This window comes from Hemicordylus capensis, chromosome 1 (assembly GCF_027244095.1).
Source record: "Hemicordylus capensis ecotype Gifberg chromosome 1, rHemCap1.1.pri, whole genome shotgun sequence".
NCBI lineage: Eukaryota > Metazoa > Chordata > Lepidosauria > Squamata > Cordylidae > Hemicordylus > Hemicordylus capensis.
This window is the reverse complement of record NC_069657.1, coordinates 310,707,572-310,734,911: the sequence shown is the minus strand read 5'-3', so window position 1 is coordinate 310,734,911 and position 27,340 is coordinate 310,707,572. Positions and strand designations below refer to the sequence as shown.

General features: G+C 45.2%; 2 protein-coding genes across 5 annotated transcripts in view; one reads left to right on the top strand and one right to left on the bottom strand.

Moving 5' to 3' along the window:
- The window catches only part of TTK (TTK protein kinase), a 90,594-nt gene extending 75,402 nt beyond the window's left edge, over window positions 1–15,192 (bottom strand). For 3 of the 4 annotated variants that reach the window (XM_053287030.1, XM_053287028.1, XM_053287029.1), the window contains exon 1: window positions 14,891–15,192. Coding sequence is in view for 2 of the 4 variants with exons in the window: in XM_053287028.1 (XP_053143003.1) it covers window positions 14,891–14,924 (34 nt within the window). In the remaining 2 variants the exon portion in view is untranslated. Of the gene's footprint in view, window positions 1–1,199; window positions 1,371–14,890 lie in introns of all 4 variants that reach the window. The other variant, XM_053287031.1, reaches the window with a different exon arrangement.
- Window positions 15,193–20,130: 4,938 nt separating this feature from the next.
- ELOVL4 (ELOVL fatty acid elongase 4) overlaps window positions 20,131–27,340 on the top strand; it is a 115,932-nt gene continuing 108,722 nt past the window's right edge. Inside the window, exon 1 of the mRNA XM_053287027.1 lies at window positions 20,131–20,146. The gene's annotated coding sequence lies outside the window, so the exon portion shown is untranslated. The remainder of the gene's footprint in view (window positions 20,147–27,340) is intronic.

Sequence of the window (27,340 nt, the reverse complement as noted above, 5' to 3'; positions counted from 1 at the left end):
GCCTTTTATATCCAGGCCAAGACTGTAAATAGGTTCAATCATTAGGTACCTACTGAGCAAACATGTAATAGTATTTTGCAGATAAAATTGATCCCATCTGCTCTGACTTGGGTGCTTTTAGTTCTGCAGTTTTGGACAAGATATAATTAATATGCTAACATTAATATGCCAAGCTCTATTTATCCTTTTCTTCTGAAACTAGGTGTGGCAGAAGCCCTGACTGTTTCTGGTGTGTGTGGACCGTCATTTTTCATCCTCATCCAATCTAGACAAGATAGGTAGATGCATGTTGGGATAAGAGACTGATTCCAAAACTGATGGTTTTCCTGTTATAGATGGGTTTGTTCTCCTCTGAAAAAGCAGGTATGCAACTGGAAAGTGTTCCTAGATCCAACACTACTCTTGAAGGCCCAAGAATGAGCCCCTGGTGGATGAGCCCCTGGTGGCGCAGTGGTAAAACTGCTGCCCTGTAACCAGAAGGTTACAAGTTCGATCCCGACCAGGGGCTCAAGGTTGACTCAGCCTTCCATCCTTCCGAGGTCGGTAAAATGAGTACCCAGAATGTTGGGGGCAATATGCTAAATCATTGTAAACCGCTTAGAGAGCTCCGGCTATAGAGCGGTATATAAATGTAAGTGCTATTGCTATTGCTAATATCTTTAGAAGGAATTTTTTAAGCTTCTACAACCCCTGCTAAGTGAGCAAAGAGACACCTTTTAAAGTGGTTATTCTATTATATTTAGCAGGGGGAGAGCAACTGGCCCAATCCAACCCCAACACAGCATCCTTCCAGTGGCTGTTGCTGGTATCTGCCTTGTGTTTCTTTTTAGATTGTGAGCCTGCTGGGGACAAGGGACCATCTTATGTTTTTTTTCCCCTGTGCAAACCACTTTGAGAACTTTGGTTGAAGAGCAGTATATAAATATTCATAGTAGTCATAGCAGCTTACATAGATAGGTCAGCTGCAGGGCAGGTAAATCTAGCCACTGTAATACATGCCTTGCTAACTTTCAGGCTGATTATTGCAATATGCTCTACATCAGATTGTTATGAGGAATATCCAAAAGCTTCAATTGGCTCAGAATGTGACTGCCCACCTGGGAGGGAACTGGACACAGGAAGCACACAACACCTGTGCTGAAAATGCTATGCTGACTCCCAATTAGTTTTCTGGCATAATTTAAAGCAGTGGTATTGACCTTTAAAACCCTCAATGGGGTGGGTCCAGTCCAGAGTGTTCCAAAGGATGCATCCATTCATGTGAAACTGTCCCTGCACTTATGTCCATACAAGGTCCTGTTGCAATTGCTAGCAATGTTTCTTCGGCTGGCTGGCACAACATACATAACCATGTACATCACTCTGAGTTTCTTGAAGGAAGAGCGGGATATAAAGTGTAAAAATAAATATAAGGCTGGCATCAATGTTACTTGATGAAATTTCTGCCTAAGTGAGTTCAAAGTCACACAGGTTTCGCTTTAAAAATGTTGATTTAACACCATGTTGTTTCAGGAGGCACTTGGGGAAAGGTGAGTTTTATTCTAAACTTAGATGTTTTATTAGAACCTGCTGCAATCATGCATTGTACCATATTAAGTTCCCACACTATCTCAAAAGTTATTTCAAGTAGAAATTTTATAAATAAAAAATTTTCCACATAAAAGTATGGAGAAAGTTTCCATTTTAGAAAAATGTCAACTCGTATCTGACTAGAAGGTGATGTGACCCATTTTTAGAGTGTTTTGGTGGCCATCTGGGATGTTGCCCCCCCCCCCGCCAGCAGCAAAATGCCAACATTTTTGTTAGAGATACCCCAGCCAATGAGTTTGGGCACCCTTTGCTCTTGCAGAAACCACCGTCAAAACTTTGCTCCCCCCACCCCAATGAATTTGTCATGGGTCTGACAAGTTTTACCTGACTATATAAGGAACATCTCCACCACAACTTGAAATGGAATAAAGCATTAATAATAAGCCGACATTCAGTTTGCAACACAAATGCAAGTGTACTCAAACTACAGAAGCATTTCTGCTCCAAGAAAGATATCTTAAATAATCTTTAAAGTTAATCTCAAATGAGTAAGATTGCAAATAGCTAGTTACAGACAAGCCCTTAACAGCCAAGGACTTCCCACACTGACACACAAAGAGAATTAAGTAACATGATGAAGTATTATACCAACACCTAGACCCAATGCACCAAAATCTCATGTGGGAGTGAGGGGGAAGACTCAATCATGAATGATTGCAGTACCACAGAGTTATACACATTTACTCTCAGGGTGGATTTGATTTAAATCAAACTGATTTAAATCACTAGCAGGGTGGATAAAAATAAAAAAAATCTGATTTAAATCAAAAAAATCTGATTTTTTTTATTTAAATCGCATTTTTTTTATTTTTATCCACCCTGCTAGTGATTTAAATCATGATTTAAATCGTGATTTAAATCAGTTTGATTTAAAGCAAATCCACCCTGTTTACTCTGTCTTTTATTCCAGAAGGATAGTGGTGTTTGTTTTGTTACAGATCAATAGTAGTTAAGGTTCCACACATGACTTAACAGGTTTATTGTGACATAAGCTTTTGTGGAGTAGAGCCCATTTCATCAGGTACATTACATTTTCTTCTCTGCTGGCAGGTATTTTTATATGGACATAGATTAAGAAGTTGTAAAACCTTGGAGAAACAGCCATGAAACACAGGAACATAGAAGCGGCCATATACCGAGTCAGACCATTGGTCTATCTAGCTCAGTATTGTCTACACAGGCTGCAACTTTCACCAAGGTTGCACGCAGGCGTCTCTCTCTGCCCTATTTTGGAGATGCTGGAGAGGGAAATTGGAACCTTCTACATGCAAGTGCTCTTCCCAAAACAGCCCCATCCCCTGAGGGAATATCTCACACATGTAGCCTCCCATTCAAATATAACCAGGGCAGACTCTGCTTAACAAAAGGGACAATTCATGCTTGCTACCACAAGACTAGCTCTCTTCTCCCCTGGAGAAACTTCTAGACTACAATCAATCTGAGCCTGAACCCAGTCCACTCAGCAAGGTTTTCTTTTACCCAGGATGCATATTATACGGTGTAATTATGTGACAGATATACGAACACCACACCTTATACAAGAAACTCATTGATCATTACACATTTCCAGCACTACCCCTGCTAACTTGGCAAAGAGCAGGGTGGATTTGATTTAAATCAAACTGATTTAAATCACGATTTAAATCACTAGCAGGGTGGATAAAAACCAAAAAAATTCGATTTAAATCAAAAAAATCTGATTTTTTTTATTTAAATTGGGTTTTTTTTTTATTTTTATCCACCCTGCTAGTGATTTAAATCAGTTTGATTTAAATCAAATCCACCCTGGCAAAGAGGCACCTTTTAAAAGTGGTGATTCTCTTTATTTAGCAGGGGGAGAATAACTAGCCCTGTCTACCCCCAGCACAGTAGCTCCAGTGACTGTTGCTGGTGTCTATCTTATGTTTCTTGTTAGATTGTGAGCCCTTTGGGATCCATCTTATTTATGATTTTTCTGTGTAAACCACCCTGAGCCATTTTTGGAAGGGCGGTATAGAAATCGACCAACCAACAACAACACCCAGAACAGACCACATGATCCACAGTCAATGAAGCCCCAATCAATTTGTTCCAGATTCTTCAACATAAATTCACACCGGAAGAATTTACAAACATTTTTAAAACTCCATTCTATTAAGTGAAGAAACAGAATGAAAAAGACAGACAGGCAGCCAGGAGTTGTTTACAACAGGACACACCCTGAAAAAGTGACAAAAGACTGTTTGTTGCCTACAGCTCTCAAAACTGCTCCACCACCGCCCATACTGGACAATGATACTTCTCTCACACAGGTCTTGCATAATAGACCTGTCTTCACTTACAGCAGACCCAAAAATCTAGAATGACAGCTCTGGAGCAATAAGAGGCCACTTTATAAAGACAGGCATAAATCAAAGGGCCCCCATTCAGGAAAAGCTATTACAATATCAGTCGTACTACCAAAGAGTTCATATCTGCTTATTCCCTGTATCACTGCCAGCCAACTATGCCCTTCGGCTGCTTACTTGGAATAAACAGGTTCTATGTAAAACAACAAAATGACACCAACTGACACCAAAATGGCACCATTCAGAAACAGTGGTATAATGTCAGTGTCCAAGGACTCGATATATAGTCGACTTAAAAGTTGTCATGCTTCCAAAATAATTTTTTTTAACTTCAGCAATTTCATGCTCAGCTCTCTTTCTGAACTAGAATATATTGGCAAGCAAGAATCAAGACCAGGGGTCTCTATCCCCCTGTAAGCATTAAAAATCTTAGGAAGATGTTATTGTCAGCTTCTGCTGAATTTTGTAGAGAATGATCAATGTGCTTATTGTGTATACATTTAAGTTTTGCAGTGATATCACAGACTATACTTCTTACATTTCATGGTTTATTGGTCCCACTGCTTACAATGTATGTGCGATTTAAAATCATTTCAGTAATCACTAAAGGCCAGGTTAAAAAAAATATGTTTGGGGGGGTCTTTTAAGAGCTGCTAAAGCCCTTAAGCCTCTAATATCCATAGGGAGGGCATGTCAGAGCCCAGGAGGAGCAACAGAGAAAGTAGTGAGTTGGCAGCAGCCAGAAATGGATCTCTCCTGATGACCTTAACGCAGGCATCCCCAAACTGCGGCCCTCCAGATGTTGCTGAACTACAACTTCCAGCATACCCAGCCACAAAAAATTGTGTCTAAGAATGCTGGGAGTTGTAGTTCAGCAACATCTGGAGGGCCGCAGTTTGGGGATGCCTGCCTTAATGTGTAGAGGGGATCATACTGAAGGCAGCATTTAGGGCAGTAGTTCCCAAACTGGGATTCTCCGGATGTTGTTGAACTACAACTCCCATCACCCCCAGCTACAATTTATTGTGCCTGGGGATGGTGGAAGCTGTAGTTCAGCAACATCTGGAGGCTCCCAGTTTGGGAACCACTGATTTAGGGCTTTAAAGATAGTTACTAGCACTGTGAATTACATCCGGAAACATAATGGCAGCCAGTGCTACAGTTTTAAACAGGCATAACAACTGGCATAATCCCCGGAGACCAAACTGGCTGCTGCATTTTGAACTAACTTCACTTTGTTCAAAATGCAGCAGCCAGATTGGTCTCCACATAGAGCACTTTGTAGATCATTGGTCTCTGCACAGAGCACATTGTAATAGTCAAGCCTAGTAGTTACCAGTGAGTGCACCACAGTTTTGAGATCATTATCTTCAAGGAACAGACACAGCTGTCATATCAAACAAACATAATAGAAAGTATTCCTGGCTATAACCTCCACACAAGAAGACACAAGGGTGAGATCCAGGTCCCAGAAGCACTCCCAAACTACATACCTGTTCATTTAGGGGGAGTGCAACCCCATCCAGAACAGGAAGTTCTATCACATCCCTCGAATTATGACCACTCACCATTAGTACCTCTGTCTTGTTGGGATTCAGCTTCAATTTATTATCCCTCATCCAGCCCATTACTGCCTAAAGGCAAGCTTTTAGGGAAGTTATGCCACTTCCTGATGATAGTGTCATAGAAAAATATTTGGGTGTCATCAGCATATTGATAACACCCTGCTCTGATGATCCTGATGATCTAATTCCCTGATGATCTCAACCAACACTTTAGTGTAGCTGTTAAAAAGCATCAGTAATAGGATGGAGCCATAGGGGTGCCATAGAATTCTTCTCGTTTTGCAGAGCAACTCTCTCCAAGTGACACCATCTGAAATCTGACCAATAGGAACAAAGCCACTGCAAAGCAGCACCCCGATACCCAAATCTCCCAGACAATTCAGAAGGATACCATTTCCGATGGTACTGAAAGCCACAGAGAAATCCAAACGATTTAATAGTCACACTCCTGTCAATTCCTTGGTAAAGATCATCCATCAGGCTGACCAAAGCTGTCTCAACCTCACAGAACACTCTAAAGTCAGTCTGAAATGTATCTTGATCAGCCCCGCACAACAGAAGACCAAGATGCGGGATGTGGCCCATGGGGACATTTTTGCTGGACCTCAGGCAGCCAACAACAGGAGCCACAAATAACTTGGCATTTGTGTGGGGCTGGCACAGTCAGGCACATACTGATTAAGCAGGGAGAGGGCTTATTTTCAGGCCACTAGCCTTGATTAAAACTGTAGGCTCCTGGGGGGAGGGAAAAACCAACAAATTGTTTTAATTAATGCTTATCTTTATAATTAATTTTACAGCAACGATATATGCACTGAAAAATGACGTTGCCCCCTGCCCCCAGCTATGGGTGTTTCCAGCCCACTAGGGCATTTGAGTTTTGCAGCTCTGGTCTAGATAATCAGTGTCCTCCAGAACTATCTGGTGTTGATTAACCACCACCCTCTCAATCACCTTGCCCAACCAAAGGAGGTTGGATACTGGCCTATAATTATCCATCACTGAGGGCTCTAGAGCCGGCTTCTTTAGTAAAAGTCTTGCAATTGCCTCCTTCAAACATGGAGGCATCCTGCCTTCCCCCAGCAATTTCAACTAGGCCATCTCTAACAGCCTCCCTACTAGATCATATAAGCCATGTTGGGTACGGATCCAGAGGACAGGTGATAGGCCAAACACCTCCAAGGAACTTCTCCACATTTTCGGGAGTCACAAGCTGAAATTGATCGATTCTAATCAAACCCGAGGAGTTATGGGACCTCTACAATTGACCCTGCAGTAATAGTAGTGTCCCACGTTGGCCCGAATGCAAGAGATTTTATCTGCAACGAGGCTATTAAAAGCATCACAGCAAGACGACTACAACTCCAAATGCATGTTCAGAGAGGAGGGAATCTGAGTCAATCCCCTAACAATTCTGAACAACTTCAGAATTGTTAGTGAATCGACTCCAGCCAATTCCCTCTTCTCTGAACATGCATTTGGAGTAGTCGTCAACCTGCTATGATGCTTTTAATAACTTCTTTGCAGATAAAATCTCTTGCATTCGAGCCAATTTCTTTGCAGATGCAGTATGTGGAGAATATCATTGCTTCTTAGCTGCAAGTATTGCCACAGTATAACCCTGGCTTTGTCGTCAGATTCGAGTTGAGTTCTCCTCCACTAGCGCTCCAGTCTCCTCTCTTGCTGCTTCAGCTCCCACACCTGTTCTGTGTCCCATGGGGACAATTTTGAAGCACAATGGAGGACATTTGGGAAAATGGAGAGGACATCTGGCGAGTTCCCCATCCCAGGTCTCCACCAGGACATCAACAGGATCACTGGTAGAACCAACTCTGAAACCTTCCAAGACCTCTTGGAATTCTATGGGATCCAATAGCGTTCTTAGGCAGACCATCCTAATAGGTCCTGCAGGGGTGGGTTGTGGCTATGAAACCAAGCTTAACCAGATAGTGGTCCAATGGAGACTATCTGAACTATCAATGGAGACTATATGTGGGAACAATGGAGACTATCTGAGTCCCCACCCACAGAACACCACTCTGATCTGAGCAAAAGACCAAATCGAGGGTGTTACCAGCTGTATGCGTTGGCCCTATGACAAGTTAGGACAGGCCCATATTTGTCATGGCCACTATGAACTGCTGAGCTGCACCAGACAAGCCAGTCCCAAAGTGAACACTGAAGTCAACCAACACCAAAAGCCTGGGCGACTCCAACATCAGCTCCAAACCCACTTCCATCAGCTCAGCGAGGAACTCTGTTGCTCAGCAGGGTGCTTGGTACACCAACAGAATTCCTAGTATATCCCTAGTCCAAAGTATACACTCTTAATATAGGCCAGCTCTCTCACAGGGTTTTTGTTAAGGGAGATGTTATTGCTATGGATCACGATCACTCCACAACCCACAGCCTGACCACTTCCCTAACCTGTTCCTCAACCAAATAACCAGCAGTGAGAAGCTGAACCCAGACTGGGCCACTAGTCTCCCTCAGCCAGGTCGGCTCCCTCATCCACTATCAAATCATGGATGCTTTTCATCTTATTTTGAACCAATCTGGCATTGCAAATGAGAATGGCCAGTTTCTGTGGGTATTTGGAACTACTCACTGAGGCCCAAGAACTGACAGGACAGCAGGAAGGAGAAACAGCTATTAAATTTCTGATATCCCTTCCCCTGTAAACAGCCAGCCATCCTGCCAACACAAAATCTTCTATCCCCCCGCCACCACCACTACTGAAATAGCTGCTCTTGACCTCCGAAAGGCACCCCTTACTCCCTCATTTGTACCAGAGCCTCAGCACATGATTGTAACCAATAAGAGCTACAGGACTTTTTTGCTCTCTGTGCCAATGGCTGTTTGCCTTCCCTTAAATAGCTGAAGAAAAAGCCACACCTCACACATGTTGATTCCTTCAGAAGGTATAACGCATCAAGTGCAATTAGAGGGAGGCAGCAAAAGATTGTCAGCCAAAAACGGGGGTGGGGGAATGGACGATTGAAGAAATATTTTCTTCCCACAGCTATTGTCATGGGTGGACCACTTCCTGGTAATATTGGTCTCACAGTCATGATCCACCCTGCAGGTGCAGTGGACCTCTTAGGAGGATCCATCTGAGAAGGCTGCTGGATCCAATAGGATTCCAAGAGACCTTGGAGGCAGTGTTCCCTCGAACAGGGATCCCCAGATGTTGTTCACTACTACTCCCAGTATCCTCAGCTGCAGTGGCCTTTGGCTGGGGATTATGGGAGTTGCAGTCAACAACATCTGGGAATCCCTGCAACCTTGGAGAAGCCGCTGCCAGTCTGCGAAGACAATACTGAGCTAGATAGACCAATGGTCTGACTCAGTATATGGCAGTTTCCTATGTTTCTGTTAGAGGGAACTCTGCTTGGAGGATTTTATAGTTGATTCTGCCAGTTCTTCTGTCGATGCCCTGGTGGATACCTGGAATAGGGTACTCACCATGGCAATAGACATGATCGCTCCTAAGCGTCCTCTCTGACCCACTTTAAAATTAGCTCTGTGGTATACGAAAGAGCTACAGGATCTGAAGTGGCAAGGTAAACTACTGGAGCACAAATCGAGAAAGATATGTCTTGAATTTGATAAGACACAGCACAGAACCCATTTGAAGGCCCACATGCAGCAACAAAACAATTTTATTATGCACATATTGAGTTTGTAAGTTCACGTCCAACAAAGCTGTTCCAGGTTGTGAGGGGTCTAATTCAGGCCCCTCCTGTTTCAAATCTGTTTCCAGAAACAATATCTCATTGACACTTTTAATGAGTTTTGCTGATAAAATCTCTTGCATCTGAGCCAACTTGGATGCCAGTATTTCTACAGGGTCAGTGATGGGAGTGTCCAGCAATTGCTTTCGTAGGGTTAGATTGGATCAGTTTCAGTCTGTGATTCCTGAGGATGCAAACAAGCTGCTGGGAATGGTACACTCAATCACCTGTACTCTCCATTCTTCCCCAGCATGGCCAGTTTTATTTTGCAGTAAGGTTGGTCTCGACACCGTTAATGGCTCACTGAGGGAGGGCAGGATGCCTCCCTGACTGAAGGAGGCAGTGGTCAGACCTTTTCTTAAGAAGCCTGCCCTAGATCCCTTGGTGATGATGGATTATTATAGGCCAGTCTCCAACCTCCTATTGTTAAGGTGTTTTTACCTTGGTGAAAAGCAACAAGGTAAGCTTTTCTGGTGGATAATATTTAATGATGGACTAGACTGAAATGTTTCATTACTCTGCCAGATTTCATTATTGAGGTAAGTTTAAGGGATGATGTTTTAGGCTGGACCATACATATTCATTACCCTGTCAGATTTCTTTACTGGGGTGAGCAAATGTTTTCTGATGGACTAGACCATAATTTTTCATTGTTCTGTCAGGGTAAGGGCATTGGCTGCAAATTGAGAGACCAAGCACACTATTTTCTTGCCAGCTCTCCAGGCATTTTACAGCACTTGAAATTTGCCTTAAACACACTATTGCCATTCTTTCCCTTTTTGTATTTCAGAGTTATTAGGGTGCCAAACCCAACAAAATCTGATGCTTTTCTGTAGAATTTGGTTTTGGTTTTGTTCCCATTTTGAAGATGAAAAAAAGAAAGCTGCTTCCTTCAATCATACTGAGTATGCTCCACTACAGCTGAACATGCTCAGTTGCATTGGGAAAGAAATTCCAACAGGCTAAGAAGAAATTCTGCTATATCCACCTCTCATCAGCCACTTCCAGGAAGGAAATACAGCTGTGGAAGTTCCTGCACAGAGCATGGGAGAAAGCACCTAGCCCTCTTCTATTTCTACCTTCATAGATGCTGTATTATAAACTTTTAAAAGCAAACAATTTTCCCAATAATATGATTGAGTTTAATTATCAAAAGGGAGGCTGTAGGCTTGGGCCCCAAATCTGAATGGCTTAGGCCTGAGTTACCTGAGAGAGCATCTTTCTCTGCAAGATCCCCACCGCCCATTAAGATCATCCAAAGAGGCCCGTCTTCAAGTGCCACTAGTTCATCTGGTGGCAACTTGGTCCAGGGTTTCTCAGTAGCCGCACCTAGGCTGTGGTATGTGCTCCCCATGGGTATAATAGGTGTATCATCCTTGGAGGCCTTCAAGAAAGACCTTTTCAGCCTGGCTTTTAATAGTATTTAAATAAGGTTTTTTTAAAAAAGAGTTTTATGTTAATATTTTAACTGGCTTTATTTTTGATTGTGTACCACCTACGCAGTTTTGGATGACAGGAAATAAAAATAAATAAATAAAAATAAAATATCACTCCAGAAATTGATAATGAAATGTTTAATCCAGGCCTACAAATAAGTATATAAAAATATATAAAAGTATGTATTAAAGTGTAACTCAAAAGTTTGGTTCACATCCCTAATGGAATATGAAGCTGACTGGAGGCCAGAGGTAAGAGCAAGAGGCCCCCTCCCAAGAATGTGGGTTGAGGGGCCCACCGAGGCAACAGGTACCAGGAGTGGTCAAGCACAGGCCATTAGTTGAATTCCTTCGCCAGCTGAAAGAGGGTCTGGCTGGTATGAAAAGATACCATAGGGATTAAAGTTGTCAGAAGCCAGGTAGTTAATCATCTTCTCAGGCTCTAGATGACACCTCTGGAATATGTAAGTTTGATAACTAATGACGTGTATTAATCGCTTTATTGATATGCATGTATGTTTGAAACCTATAAAAACTTACCTGCTGTATAACTCGGGGCGCGCAGTATCATCCAGATGCGCTCTGATGATACTCGTGCCTTTCATGACATGAAATAAAGTGCTTTCTTTGAGCACGTACCCTTGTTGTTTGACTTCATTCAGTTAAGACAACAAGTATATTGGCAAGAATTGAGTCTAATCCTCTTTGGTTCTGGCAAGACGCCCCATTCTCTATCCAAGTGATAGACGGATGAAAGCAAAGTGGCTGAATCAAACAGGAAGGCTGGATTCTAGAGGGATCTTTTCCCCGCAACAAAATGAACCACTTTCTGTGGTGGGGTAGTTTCTATCCTATTCCCATAATAAGGCATTTCAGATAGGAGAGAAAACTCTGTTTCTCTTTGGAAACTTCAGTTTTGTTTCCCCTTGCAGGCTCAACTCAACTTCAAAGATAAGAGTCTGAAAAATAATCTGAGGCACTGGATATTTATGTGCTCCCAGGTTAGGAAAGATGGAACCAAACCCTCCCACAATATCAATGTTAGACCTAGTGTTTGGAACATGTAAATCCTTCAGAAACATCTGACCTCACAGAAGCAGGGATTTTAGCTAGAACAAAGCCAAAACTATAATAACAGCAACCACAACATGTCAGCTTCAGTAAGCCTGACATCAGTGCAACAACCATCTACAGTACATCTCTGGTCTTTTCTCACTTCTCCTGGTGGGATGCAACAGCACAATCACTCCATTGCTGGCCCAATGCAGATATCATGAGTGAACACACAAGGGCAGCATGTAAAACAACAAGAGAGACTGCCATGCCATACCCTCTGCCCAACTCAACCAAAAAGGGGGAAGCAACATTGGAATGCAGAAACATCCTACCCACTAACAGGATATGTTTATCTTGGAAAGCAAGCTGGAGGACTGCAACAAAGACACGTAGGCCTGCATGTTGTGCAGCAACATGCACAGCCACAAAGCAACCCTTGTGGCCACTTCAGGTGAATGGCCCCACTACATGCACTCCACAAGTGCACCTTCTTTTCCCCTCAGGCTTTTAACTGAAATTTTAAACTGTTTAATTGTTTTTCTCTCATGAGATTATTTTAAACTTTTTATTCTGTGATATTGTTTTAACTGTTTTTACTCTGTTTTATATTTGTTGTGTCTTAAATTGCATATACCGCCTAATGATGCACATATCAGACGGTCTAGAAATATGATAAATAAAAACTTAGGAGGCTCAGTACTATTAAAACAAATGGAAATTATGTCATCATTCACACAATCAAAAACTGTGTTCTACCCAGGTTTGGGAGCTGCATGTCCTCCCAATTTTCAGTTTTGTGGAAGCAAGGCAGGAGGAAAAGCTGGACAGGAGTGATTCGTAGGAAGGAAACCTGGATAGTTTCTCCCTCCTACCTTGCTTCCACACTTCTACCCACGTTTTCATCATACCTTGCTGCCAAACTGAAAATTGTGAACACTCACAGCTCTTAAACCTGCTTAGAACAGTTTTAATTATGTGAATGACCTCACTATGATTTTAGTCTGTTCCACCACAATCCCATTCCCAATATGCAACTTGGCATTCCAAGCTAACCTGGTAGACAGAACACTTCTCCTCAGACATTAATATAAGAGGACTTTTCTTTACTCTTTCATTTGAGACCACCAGAATATGGCACATTCTACATTGCATAAATTGAGATCTTAAATATGTTTAGCTAATTCTAAGTAATTCCAACATTTTGATTCATCACAATACAAAGACCACTGTTTCTTCATGGTTTCTGACTGCAAGGAGGTCACTTATATACCACTGCTACAATGGAGAGAAAGCCAAATTCTGGGAAGTTATTATATCTATCAGATTTGTAGAGTGCCCCAAACATCCATCTCTGGGCATTCTATAACACATAAAACAAAAGTGAAAAACCAGAAACAATTTTAAACCATAGTCAAGTTTAAAAGCTTGGGTGAAAAAATAAGTCTTTAAGGAGTTTTTAAAAGTTGTCAGAGATGTAGAGGCTCTTATTTCAGTGGGGAGCACAGTCCAGAGCCCTGGGGCAGCAGTAAAGAAGGCCTGTCCCTGTGTAGCCACCAGACAAGCTTGTGGCAACTCCAGATGAACCGTTCCGGATTATTGCAATGGTTTTGCCACCTGCAGTTAAGTTGTTTGTTTGGGATAGCAATGTGCACAAACCGAGATTTGGCACCAAACTGGTTGGGTGCAGCAGTAATGGGAATTTCTTATTTATCTGTATAATTATTTCACTAAGCCAATGCGTGGTGGGCGGAGATGCGGGGCCGGAAATGCATGCGGATGCTTGGGGGTGTTTGGCAGGTGGAAATGTGGCAGCGGAGGCAGGCCTAGGTCCAGGCCACAGGCAGGCTGAGGAGGAGCTGCAGCAGCCGCCTGAAAATGGTGGATGGGGGGAGGGAGCCGGGCAGCGGGCAAAGCTGCCGCTGCTCATAGGAGGCCGCCAGCAGGCTGAGGAGGAGCCGCAACAGTGGCCGGCCGAAAATAGGAGGAAGGAAGCTGAAGAGGAGGTGCGGCAGCCACCCAAAAATGGCAGCGAATGAGGGAGCCAGGTGGTGGGCAAAGCCCTGCCACCCGTAGGAGGCGCAGCAGCAGTGGGAGGGCAGGAAGCACAGCAGCGGGCAGGAGAGACTGGGGAAGGAGATTGGGGGGGGGGACTGTATTGTCACACAGATGCTCTGTGCAGGGTCAGCTAATTTTTTGTTTGTTTGTTTGTTTGTTTTTTAAGGAGAGCAAGTCCTTACTTGCTCTCTGCCACCATATTCAGCTTCCTGCTGTGATGACACTACTCCCAAGAACCTGAACATGGCACTCATGCGTGCACATCCCAGCTCCGCGTGCAGATTTTTTTTTTGCTGGGGGGGCCAGCACTGTCACAGCAGGAAGCTGAATGCAGAGGCAGCAAGCAGGTAAGGACCTGCACTCTTTTTTAAAGGTCCCACTCACTCCCCTCCCTGAGACCCCAAACCAGTGCAAGACTCTCAGTTCATGCATATCCCTAGTTTAGAAGCAAGTCCCGATGAGCTACATGAGACTTGCTCTCCAAGCAAATTGTAGGGAGAATGGCAGTATTAGACAGATAACATCCCTAGGATGTCAGTTGTTTGAATGCAGCCATAGCAATGGGAATATGGAGAACTCCCATGGAATATATGGGGGACCACCAAGAACAGAGAAGAGGGGGCTATCTTCAAAGCCGTGGAAAATCCCCACTTCTTAATCAGTGCCAGCCTTATGATTTCATTATAGCATCACAAAGGCATGATTCCTTGGTTCATTCTTTTCTGAGAACTAAGAACCAGAAGCACGGAGGCCACGGCATCCAATGCCCAACATAAGAAAGCAAAGCTTTTATGCATGCATGCAATGCGTATAATAAAGTTATTAAGCCACCTTTTAATAGGCTAGCCTTAAGAAAGGGAAGGGAATCTTACGAACATGGACATATTATTACACACACACATAAAAGCACACGCATACACGGTGAGAGGCGGGAGGAACCGTGTTAGCCAGTGGGCCAGATACAGTCTCGATAAGGTTGCAATCTTAATACACTTGCTAGGGAATCGGCCCGCTGAAAACAGAGGGACTTGCATCCGAGTAAACAAGCGTATGGCCACAGGGTATAACAAACGCTAGCCCCGACCCCGTCCATTTGCAATGGCCGAGAATGGGGAGGGTGCACTCACCGCTGCTTTTCTGCTCCTTCCAGGAACGCTCCATAGAAGGAGAAAGGGGGCTAAGAAACAACTAGTCCTCAAGAACACGTTGAGTAAGGGGGCGAGAGACGGCAGCAAACGGGTAACTGATGGAAGGAAGGTGAACACAAAAGAGGGGTGAAGAGCAACCTCAACGCCGCGAAGATACGTTGTGTTTGAATATCGTCACTCGCACAAAGCTGGTTCGTGATTGGCTAGCTCAGTAACTCCCCTCAAAGATGAGTCCTGTTCTTGATTGGAGAGTATTGTTTGATTGACAAGCGAGCTGACCATCCTTTCCCCTAAAGCGACGACAACCGATTCTCACTGCAGGAGAAGTTGCAAGGAGGGGGGCGGGGCAGGGAAGAGCAGTCCAACCCCGCTTCAAGACCCAGCCCACAAAACCTCTCTAGCAGCTGGAGCGCGCTCTTTAATGACGCACTGAAGTCCAGCCAATCATAGAGCTTGCACTCTGCACCAGTTCTTGGGGTCTGCGGGGCAAATTCAGTTATACTAGCTGAACCCGCTCAGATCATCTGTGCGCTGGGACTTTATTTCTCTCCTGGCCCCCCCACCACACCCCTGCTTTATTGCTCAATGTCAGCCACCCACTCTCATCTGCCCCCTCCCCACCTCTCCCTTTCCCTCCCCTCGCTCCCTGCCACTCGCTCTCTCACTCCCTGCTTGCTCTCTCTCAGTTGCCCCCTCCCTGCTGCTCTCTCCTTCACTCACTCCCCGCCCACTCGCCCCCTCCCCACTGCACACTCGCCCCCTCCCTACCACTTTCTTTCTCACTCCTGCTTGCTCTCTCATTCGCCCCCTCCCCGCCACTCACTCTCTCACTCCCTGCTCACTCTCTCACATCCCCTCCCTGCCACACGTTTGCTCACTTGAACCTCCCTGAAGCTCACTCGCTCATTCACCCCTCCCCACCACTTGTTCACTCACTCACCCCCTCCCCGCTGCTCACTCCCTCACTCCCTGCTTGCTCTCTCACTCACCCCTCCCTGCCACACACTCACTCACTTGCCCCCTCCCCACCATTCGCCTCACTCTCCCCCTCCCCACTACTCTCCCCCTCCCTGTTCACTGGCTCACTCCCCTCCCCACCTGCTCACTCACTTGCACCCTACCCATCGTCTCAGGGCAGCAGCTGTGAAAAAAGCTAATTCCATGCTAGGAATCATCAGGAAGGGGATTGAAAAAAAAAATGCTAATATTATAATGCCCTTATACAAAACTATGGTGAAGGCACATCTGGAGTACTGAGTACAATTCTGGTCACCACATCTAAAAAGGGACATTGTAGAACTAGAAGAGGGCAACCAAGATGATCAGGGGTCTAGAGCACCTTTCTTATGAGGCAAGACTACAACACCTGGGGCTCTTTACCTTGGAAAAGAGGTGACTAAGGGCAGACATGATCAAAGTGTATAAAATTATGCATGGAGTGGAGAGGATAGACAGAGACATTTTTCTCCCTCATTCACAACACTAGAAGCAGGGGTCACCCCATGAAACTGAAGGTTAGGAAATTTACAACCAACAAGAGGACGTATTTTTTTCACACAGCGCATAATTAATCTATGGAATTCTTTGCCATGGGATGTGGTCATTGCCACCAGCTTGGATGGCTTTAAAAGGGGCTTAGACAGATTCATAATGGACAGGTCTATCAATGGCTACTAGTCTTGTGGCTGTGGGCCACCTCCAGCCTCAGAGGCATGATGCCTCTCAATACCAGTTGCAGGGGAGCAACAGCAGGAGAGAGGGCATGCATATACCTCTTGCCTGTGGGTTCCCCAGAAGCATCTGGTGGGCCACTGTGTGAAATAAGACACTGGACTAGATGGGCCTTGGGCCTGATCCAGCAGGGCTGTTCTTATGTTCTTACGTTGTGTTCTTATTTGCATATAGAATCCCCACTGCCCAATCACCATGGTGCTTCTGTTCTCTTACTTCTGATTGGTAAAGCACTGTGTGGGCGGGGCTTGCCCCTATGACCTTAGTGTATCTATGGTAGGAGGGAGAGCGAGCGAGCGAGCAAGAGTTGTGGGGAGGAGAGTGAGCAAGAGTGAGCTGTGGGGGGGAGAGCGAGCGAGCGAGCTGTGGGGGGGAGAGCGAGCAAGCTGTGGGGGGGAGAGCGATTGGGGGGAGAGCAAGCGAGTTGTGGGAGAGTGAGAGAGAAGTTGTGGGGGGAGAGTGAGCGAGAGAGCTGGGGGATAGTGAGAGAGAGTTGTGGGGGAGAGCGAGTGAGAGAGTTGGGGGAGAGAGCGAGTGAGTGAGAGAGTTGTGAGGGGAGAGAGCAAGCAAGAGTTGTGCGAGAGAGAGAGAAAGAGTTGTGGGGGGAGAGTGAGAGTTGTGGGGGGAGAGTGAGAGTTGTGGGGGAGAGCGAGCGAGAGAGTTGTGGGGAGGAGAGCAAGTGAGAGAGTTGTGGGGGGAGAGCGAGAGAGAGATGTGGGGGAGAGCAAGTGAGAGGGTTGTGGGGGGAGAGCGAGAGCGAGAGTTGTGGGGGAGAGGTGGGGAAGAGCGAGAGAGTTGTGGGGGGAGAGAGCGAGCGAGAGAGTTGAGGGGGAGACAGTTGGGGGAGAGAGAGAGTGCTGGGGGAGAGAGAGAGAGCTGTAGGAGGAGAGAGAGACAGAGTTGTGAGGGGGGAAAGAGAGAGAGTTGTGGGGGGAGAGGGGGGGATGCCACAGGCTCAGTGCTCTGTGTGGGGTGAGCTAGTTATATATAGAGATTGTATTCCACAACATGAGCCTGGCTAAGGAAGAAAGCTTGGCCTCGCCCACCCTTTTGCATCTCAAGATGAAGCATGTTGAGAGTGAAGAGGTGAAATGTATGGGGAGCAGTATGAACACACTGCTCGTGAGTTTAAACGGGTTCAAGTGCTGTACAGAATATGCTCTCCTCATGTTGCTATTCCGCTATCTTTATGCCTCATGGACAGACACAGAGAGTAGAGAAGTGAGTAATCTGAACTGTCTCTTCTTCAGAAGCAGGATAAATAATTAAATAAAATTTATGGATGTTCTAATTGGAATTAGGAAAGCTATTATGACAACTTCATAAGCAAAAGGAAATGGAAGGAGGGAGGATAAAGAGAAACACTTTCTTCCAAGTAAGTGTATATCACTTATTTAGCCATCCTCCATCTAAATATTGATATTGTGTGGAGAAAAAATAACACAGTCATTTCTGAGTTTTAAATCAATAACAATTTCATGTCACCCAGTTGTGCTCATTGGGCACTGACTGAAAAAACAAGATCATTTTGGAATGAAGGGAAACTAATACATCCTCTCTAATAAAACGCTTGGTGTCCATCCGTGGACGGACACCAAGCGTGCGTTTGTGCCTCCCTGTTCTGGGCATGCGCAGAGCGCATGCCCAGAACAGAGCAGGGAGACACGACTGCCAGCACCCGGTGGCCATCTTGGGTGGCCAGAAGCGGCCGCCCTGAAGAAGCCAGGTAAGCGGCCGCGGGGGACACTGGCCGAGGCGGCGGCAGAGCCGCCGCCTCACCCAGAGGACGCGGCGCGGCCGAGGCCTGGCCGCACCGCCGAAGCCGGGCGGGGGGAAGAGGCCGCCGAGGCCTGGCGCCGCCATCGGAGACGGGCGGGAGGGAGGAAAAAATGCTGCCGCGGCCGACACCGCCGACCTACCACCCTCCCTCCCAACTGCTGAGCCCACCTTACCCCGGCCCGTGTCAGTCGGGCCTGTGTCAGTCGGGCGCAGATAGACCTTAAATTCAGAGGCAGAGAGGAGCTTGCAAGCAGAGCTTCTCTCTGTGCAAAGCCTCTTCCCCAAATGGCGTTTTGGGTGCAAAGGACGCCTACTGCGTCCTTGACGTCCATGCTGCCAGTTCCGGCACAGCCTTTGCACAGAGAGGAGCTCTGTTTGCAAGCTCCTCTCTGCCGCTGAAATTAAGGATTATCTTCGCCCGACTGACACAGGCCGGGGTAAGGTGGGCTCGGCAGTTGGGAGGGAGGGTGGTAGGTCGGCAGCGTCGGCCGCGGCTGCATTTTTAAAAAGGATTTCTAGGGCCTCCGCTCCACCCCCGGTCCCAGCCTCAGAAAAGTTTAAAAAACAAAAACAAAAAAACCCTAAAAGGCGTGAGAGAAAGCTAGCGCCCGTTATCATAACGGGCTTAAAAATACTAGTAGGAAATAATGACCTGCTTTATAGGACTTAGGGCTATGATAAAAAATACTAGAGGCTTAAAGACAATCTTTATGCCACTGCACCAAACAAGAAAGTCCCCATATGTATGATGAATTCCAGCCACAAGTATGTGTGGTTTAGACAAACATACTTTTGTGTAAGTGGCAATCTATTTTTCTGTATTGCAGCATGGAGTCATTCAATAGTGTGGAAGAAACAGTGCCTCACAAATGTAATTGATCACCTTCAATCAGACTTTATTACAGTTTCTATATACACTTCAGCTGAAAGCTGGCCAAGAGAATTATCAGCCCTGAATTATCAGCCCAAAAAATATCAGCCCAAAGTCTTGAACAGCGTGGGTCCAGGCTACTGTAGAGAGTGCCTTCTTCTGTATGTTCCCCATCACACGTTGAGGTCATCTGGAGAAGTCCAATTCCAGTTATCACCAGTATGTCTGGTGGCAACTCAGAACTGGGCCTTTTCTGTAGCTGCTCCTGGCCTATGGAATGCACTCCCGACAGATATCCACAGTCTAGGCTTGCTGTCAGCCTTTAAGAGAGCCCTAAAAACTTACTTGTTTGGCCTGGCCTTCCAAGGTTTTAAAATTGTTTTCTAAAGTATTTTAATTGGTTTTAAATGGTTTTTAATTGGTTTAAATGGTGTTTATATTGTTTTGAGCACTGTTTTTAAAATGGTGTGTGCTTTTGTGTCTTTTTAAACTTGTTGTACACTGCCCAGAGCCTTTGGATGGGGCGATTTATAAATGTAATAAATGTCCAACAAGCAATGGGAAATTTCATTGGGCTGCAACAGTTACAAAGGACTAGCCATTATGCCTCAGTTTCTGTTGAGCAAAATAAGCTTCTGTTCACAGCCTTACAATTTGTTACATTTCTACAGCAAATTTTCCCCGTGCTGGAGCTCATCATTCTGAGTTAAGCATGGAGCATGCCTGGAAGACGGGACTGATGTCATTGTAGTTTAAACTTCCTGCCACCGGGAGGTGGCTAGACCCCAGTTCCAGTCCTGTCTTCACTCGGAGCGCAGCACATGGAGAGAACTCTTGCTTGTTAGACCTTCAAGGTTTGTGTTTTTTACTTTCCCCCTGCACCTTCTTTCCCCTGTTTTTTACTTAAATTGTGCAAGGGTATGAAGTTGCAAAATCAAAACATCTTTTTTTCTGTTTTAATCAGACCAATTTGGTATAATTTTCTTTCTTTGAGTTGTTTTACTTTTGGTTTCCCTTCCCTCCTCTTATGGAGCGAGCACAAGCTGAAAACCTTTGGGGGCAGGGTTCCCTGTCTGAAGGGCCCACCACAGCTACACAGCCGATTACAGCGCAGCCTGTTAGGGCAAAATTGCTTTCTCCCACTCTTTCTGGTCCCCATCCCCTTGCAGAGGTGGTGCCTACCGCCCCAATGGGCTGTTAAAAAACAACAACCAGCAGGGGAAAAGCAGTGGGAGGGGTAGGTGCACCCTCCCCCCGCTCTTAAAGGGAGACTGCAGCTGCCTTTGAACCACCCTGCCACGGTTCCATGCACATCCCTAGATTCTTTATAATTTCATGGGCATACATGGCGGGGGGGGGGGAGTTGCCCCTGATTCACAACTTTTAAAATTTTTAGATTTCTCTTTACATATGTTATGTATATATTTGCATGAATATATTCCCCTCCACTCACAGAAAAATTCCAGTGAATGGCCACAGAAATGCTACTCTCTCTATATAGGTAAGCAACCTTTTTTGACCTTTAAGGACCTAAACAGCCTAGGGCTAGGGTGTCTCAAGAATAAGTTCACCATACAAACTTGCCTGAGAATCAAGGTCAACATGGAGACTGTGATTTGTATCAGAAGTGCAGTGGAGTGACTTGAGGGATAAGACTTTTCTGTTTATGATGGAGAATCCTAGGTAAATCCTCTTGCTTGGAATCGTACACTGAGTGAACAAAAGGTTAAATGCATTCAGAGTTGCCCAGGTTACAACTCTATTTCATGGCCAATGGATTATTCTGATACCACAATTTTGCTTTCATCACATCATACAAATAATTTAATTGCCACCCTTATTCAAGTAATTTCAAAATAAAGACCAATGTAATGTCATATAGCTTGCACAACCAATACTCATCATTTTGTCTGTTTGTCTTTATTGTTACGGTCACCGATCAGAACAAAAAAAAAATCAGCAAATAAAATTTAAAAAATTAGTTAAAATACAATGTATCAATATCAATAAAATGGAGATCATAAATTAAAACAATAAATTTCCCTTATTAATCATCCGCTGACGGGTATTAATGGCAGCAGCACAGTATCTAGCAACTCTAGATGTAATTGTAGACTCCGAATCTGAAAGCAACAAAGAGCAACAGAACTGATCCTGTCGACCTGGAAATTTACATAATAGAGGTGTAATAAATAGTTCACAGACATCCTTATAAAACAAGCAAAATAGTAAAACGTGTTCAGTAGTTCCCTGGTCCAGCCCAGAAAGTCAAAGCCTCTCTGAGAATGGAACTCCTTTATAGCAATCTTCGAGGACTGCCAAAGGTAAACTGTGGCAGCAATCTAAAGTAAAAGCTTTTCTGTACCTAGGGATTTCCAGCCAAGTGAAATAGCTCATTGCATAAGCTAAATATCTATGTTCCTCTGCTATATAAAAATTGGGAACCTTACTAAGATCATTTTGCCACTCAGAATCTAATCATTTTGTCTATATTGTCAGAAACAACTCTTTTAGAAGAAGATGCCCTATATTATCTAGACCAGGCCTGAAAAACTTTGGCCCTCCTGCAGATGTTGGCATACAACTCCCATAATCCCTGGCTATTGGGTACTGTGACTGGGGATTATAGGAGTTGTAGTCCAAAAACAGCTGGGGGGGGGCCTAAGTTGAGCAAGCCTGATCTAGACCCATTTAAAACTGGCTTTCAGGCAAGCTATGGGGTGGAGACTGCCTTAGTCGGCCTGATGGACGATCTCAAAATGGGAATTGACAGAGGGAGTGTGACTCTGTTGGTCCTTTTGGATCTCTCGGTGGCTTTCGATACTATTGACCATAGTATCCTCCCGGAGCACCTGAGGCAATTGGGGGTGGGAGGCACTGCTTTGCAGTGGTTCCGCTCCTACCTCACGGGCAGATTCTAGATGGTGTCTCTTGGAGACTGTTGTTCTTCAAAATCTGAACTATCATATGGTGTCCCTCAGGGCTCCGTATTGTCTCCGATGTTTAACATTTACATGAAACCGCTGGGAGAGATCATCAGGGGATTTGGTGCAGGGTGTTATCAATATGCTGATAACACCCAAATCTGTTTCTCCATGTCAGCATCATCAGGAGAAGGCATAACCTCCCTAAATGCCTGCCTGGAGGCGGTAATAGGCTGGATGAGGGATAACAAACTGAGGCTGAATCCAAATAAGACGGAGGTACTTATTGTGTGGGGTTGGAACTTGGGAGACTATTTTGATCTGCTGGTTCTGGATGGGGTCATGCTCCCCTGGAAGGAACAGGTGCACAGTCTGGGGGTGCACATGGATCCGAACTTCTCCCTGGTGTGCCAGGTTGAGGCAGTAGCCAGAGGTGCTTTTTATCAGCTTCGGCTGATATGCCAGCTGTGTTTGTTTCTTGAGATGAACCACCAACAGTGGTACATTTGTTGGTAACCACTAGGTTGGATTACTGCAATGCACTCTGTGCAGGGCTGCCTTTGTACGTAGTCCAGAAACTGTAGTTGGTTCAGAACGCGGCAGCCAGGTTGGTCTCTGGGACATCTAGGAGAGACCATATTACTTCTGTGCTGAAGGAATTGCAATGGCTACCGATAAGTTTCCAGGCAAAATACAAGGTGCTGGCCATTACCTATAAAGCCCGAAACAGCTTAGGCCCTGGGTATTTAAGAGAATGTCTTCTTCACCATGAGCCCCACTGCTTGCTAAGATCATCTGGAGAGGTTTGCCTGCAGCTGCCGCCAACTCATCTGGCAGATACTTGGGAATGGGCCTTCTCTGTTGCAGCCCCTGGACTTTGAAATGAGCTCCCTGTTGAAGTAAGAGCCTCCCCATCTCTGGCAACTTTTTAAAAAGGCACTGAAGACACATCTATTCACTCTGGCTTTTAATTAGATTCATAGTTGTAAATAATTTTAATACTGAGTTTTAAATGTTTGTAATCTTTTAAATGATTGTAATTGTTAATTGATTTAATGTTTTACAAGATTTTAATTGTAAATCACCTAGAGACACAAGTTTTGGGTGGTATAGAAATATTTTAAATAAGTAAGTAAATAAATAAATATTAAGTGCATATTAATACAGAAGTCAGGATGCAGAATCATCCTTGCAAACAAGTACACACCTTCAGGTAGCTGACACACCCATTAAAGTAGGAGTAATGGTAGCACACACCTGCAGTGTAAGGGGTCATAAAGTATTGGATGTGTTAAGTAGAAAAGTATGTAATGTATTATATTTGGCCTACAGTTCATACTCTGGATTGATATTATTATTCCCCAGATGTATGACTCCCCCTCAGTGGAGGGTTGTTGTTGTTGGTTTTGGTTTTGTTGTTTTTTTATTTAGAGGTACACAGCAGGGATGCCCACTATCACCACTGGTTGTTTATCTCACAGGAGAATTTTGCAATAGCCATGAGGTAAAGCCTGAGATCAAAGGAATTAAAATATGTAGGTTAGAACACATGATTGGGCAACATGCCAATGTGGGTTCTGTTTATCACAGAGGTGGGTCAATCTGCAAAGGAAGTAGAAGAAATAATCGGGGAGAATAGTGAGGGGGTTGCATGATATAAAGGTGATATAGATGAGACTGAACTGCTGGGAAAAAGTGGTCAAAACAAAATCAACCTGAGGAACTCTGTTTAAGAATCCTGATTGGGAACAATAGCACCTGGTCATTAGCTGTACAGGCACCAGGGCCACACCTCTTCCAACCCCATCACCTGAACAGGGAACTAAACCTCCAAGTTTTTCCTGCCTTTAAATTTGCACCAAGTCCAAAACCCTGTTAAAGATCCAGTCCCACTTTAGTCAGTGCTCAAAACTCTGGCTAGGACACAGTTCCTGCTTGTGGGACACAGTTATCAGGGGTGTAACTATAATAGGGCAAGGGGAGACAGTTGTCTGGGAGCCCACTGCCTTGGGGAGGGGGGCCCAGAGGCAAGTTACATGACTGACTCCCCCAGCCAAGCACCCGCCTGGGCTTCCTTTAGTTGTATTCGTCCTCGAAAATTGATGTGAGTGTTAAGATCTGGAGCTACCAGAACAGCATGTCTTTCTCTAGTACCATTAAATGACTTGCATCATCCACAATTTACAAAAGTATTTAAAAAATAATTTAGGATGATGTTCTATTGTGGCACATAGGTTTTATATATAAATTTTACTAGGCTTTTTGTTACTACTATTCAGCCTTATTTAAGATTTCTTTACTTCATGAGCTGAGCTTCAGTGAGGTGGGGGGCATTTTAAAATCTTGTCTCTGGGCCTACTACAACCTTGCTACACCCCTGACAGTTATCTAAGCTAGCTTAGTGGGAGTCCAGTGGCATACTTTGCTGGCTACTATCCCAGAGCTTCATCCCACCAAGAGTTGACTTTGATCTTAACCCTTTCCCTTTGAGCTGAAGTCACTGGGCTGCTGAGCCTATGTTGGAACCCTGGATGACTGCAGCATCCAGAATCGTGAGGATCACTAGCTCTGAAAGACATCCTGAGTGGAATGCCTGTGTACTGTCTCAGCCATTCTCAAAAATCTCAGTCCTGGGAACTCTTTCTATGAGATATGCAGGCTTCTATGAGATTTATCTTGTGTTTCGACTGGCTGAGAAGTTCAGGACTTCCTGAGTGGAAAACCCAGAGAAAACCCTTTTGAGGTAGAGTTCCTCCCAAAGTGGACTTGCCATAGTCTTCTAATGACTCGTGCTTGATGGCCTGGGCATCTCAATGCTCCCTTAGATTGCTGCAAGCTTGCATAGAGCTAATGCCTTGGGCTTGCATTTGAATTCTTTGCATTCTTCCCAGATAATTAGTTGCCAAATAAACTAGTTGCTAAATACTACTCTTGCATTTTGCTTCTGTTATTTCAATAAACTTGAAATAACCCCTGCTAACTTGGCAAAGAGGCACCTCTTAACATGGTGATTCTCTTTATTTAGCGGGGGAGAGTAACTGGCCCTATCCACCCCCAGCACAGTACCTCCAGTGACTGTTGCTGGTGTCTATCTTTTTAGATTGTGAGCCCTTTGGGGACAGAGATCCATCTTATTTTTATGTATTATTTCTCTGTGTAAACTGCCCTGAGCCATTTTTGGAAGGGTGGTATAGAAATCGAATACATACATTCATACATACATACATACATAAAATACAATACAATAAAATAAACTTTTCTGTTTTCACAAGCCTAGTGTGTGGGTCTATTGCTCCTTTAGGAGTACTCTGATGTTGATAATTGTCTGTGCCTAGCAGCAATCCTTTGTTAATGCACACTTGCAAATTTGTTTTCAGAGCCAATTCCCCCAATTTAAGGAAAGCACAATTACTGTGTGGTAACTCTTCCAGGAGATGACAATGTTGCAGGAGCAGCATTCCCCACCGTTGGGGCTGCTGGGTGGCACGTTGCAGCTCCAAACAGTGTTCAGGTGCCATCATGGTGGAGGTGAGCACCGAATTAATTTACTCTTAAAGGTGCCTCCTGCTGCCCCCCGCCCCCGAAAGCATGTTCATGGGCCGCCACTGCTGGGGAGGATAGCCCTGTCCCAGTTCTTTCAGTCCTGTGTTGCTCCAGGCAGCTTCTCTGATTTATTATTTGCCTTCTTGGCCTTGCTACCTTCATTTTCAAACATTTTTCTCTCCATTTTCTGATCCTTCCATATTCTACCATCCCCTTTTTCCTTCAGAGAGAGAGAGAGATTTTCTTTAAGCTCTTTCCCCTTTCTTTTCACCAACCTCTCATTCCACTCCACCCATTCCTCCAACTATGGAGCACTCAGGCCGAATGAGAGTGGTGCTTGTCCTCTGTGGGAAGGGGCAGAGCGGATTTCCTGCCTCCATGAGGACGGATCCCCACCACCCAAAACGTCAGCGTCCAGGATTCAAATAGGCCCAGACCAGGCCCAACCAAGTGCCGCCACGGGTCTCCGCGAGACCTGCAGTAAGATGGCAAAGCGTGCTACAGACCAAGCCATGCCTGCAGAGCACACTGCGATGTCACTTGCCTCCTCCTTATGAGTCTCCAGCAGGTTGCTGCAGCTCCCTCGCCAGTCCTCCACCCACTAGGGTGGAGATGGATGCTAGAGCCACACACCCAACTGCTGCCACCACTCCAGATGTGGTGGGGCCACAAACGGCACAAGGAGCCTGAACAGGGCACAGTTGCCCAGAAAACCCGCTGTGGTCTGTCACCAAAGCATCAGCCACCATGACCAGCAGCGCTTACCACTCTGGAAAAGACCAAGGAGCCCCACACTCTCTGATGAGATTCATCCTTGTAGGGTAACCTTCTTTTCAAATACCTTTGAGTTTGTTTGTTGATTGATTGATTGTTAAATTTATACTAGCTGATCCCGCACAGAGCATCTGTGTGCTCTTTGGGGCCGGCGGTTACCTCTCCCCCTACCCTTCTGCCCCAGTCTCTGCTTCTAGGGCCAGCCACCTCTCCTCCCCACTGCCACTTCTGCCCCCTGCCCCACTTTCTTTCCCCCCTCCTGGGCCTTGCCTCCGCGTCTGGGCCTGCAACCTCTGGCCTCCACAGCCAGGCCACCGCCACGGCAACCAATCCTTTCCTGTGTGTGCCTCAGCCAATCAGGCACGTCTGCCGCCCACCCAATCAGCTGGGCTCTTGGATGCACATTCCAAGGCACACCCAGGAGAATTAATATAATAGATACCGCCTTTCATTAAAACAATTCCAAGGCGGTTTACAGAAAAAAGTAAGTCTCCCTCCCAGCCCAGCAGCAGTACTTCAATGCCACCAGCCAATTTCCTGCAGCAGCTAACAGCCCCCCCAAAGAAATCTAGAAAAAGGGAGAGCTCCAGGAGGGAGCAGTCCTCCTCTGAGGATTCCTCCTCCTCTGACTCTAGCAGCACCCCCGCAAAAAAGGTCAAAAAGAAGAGAAAACATTCCAAGGGGGCCAGGGGCAGTGTTTCCAATTTTTTTTAAAAAAATCAGGAGCCTCTTGGGTCTCTAAGCAACTAAATAAAGAACCCCATTCCTCAGAATTGTCAGGGCCAGACTCAGCAGACCCTTACGCAG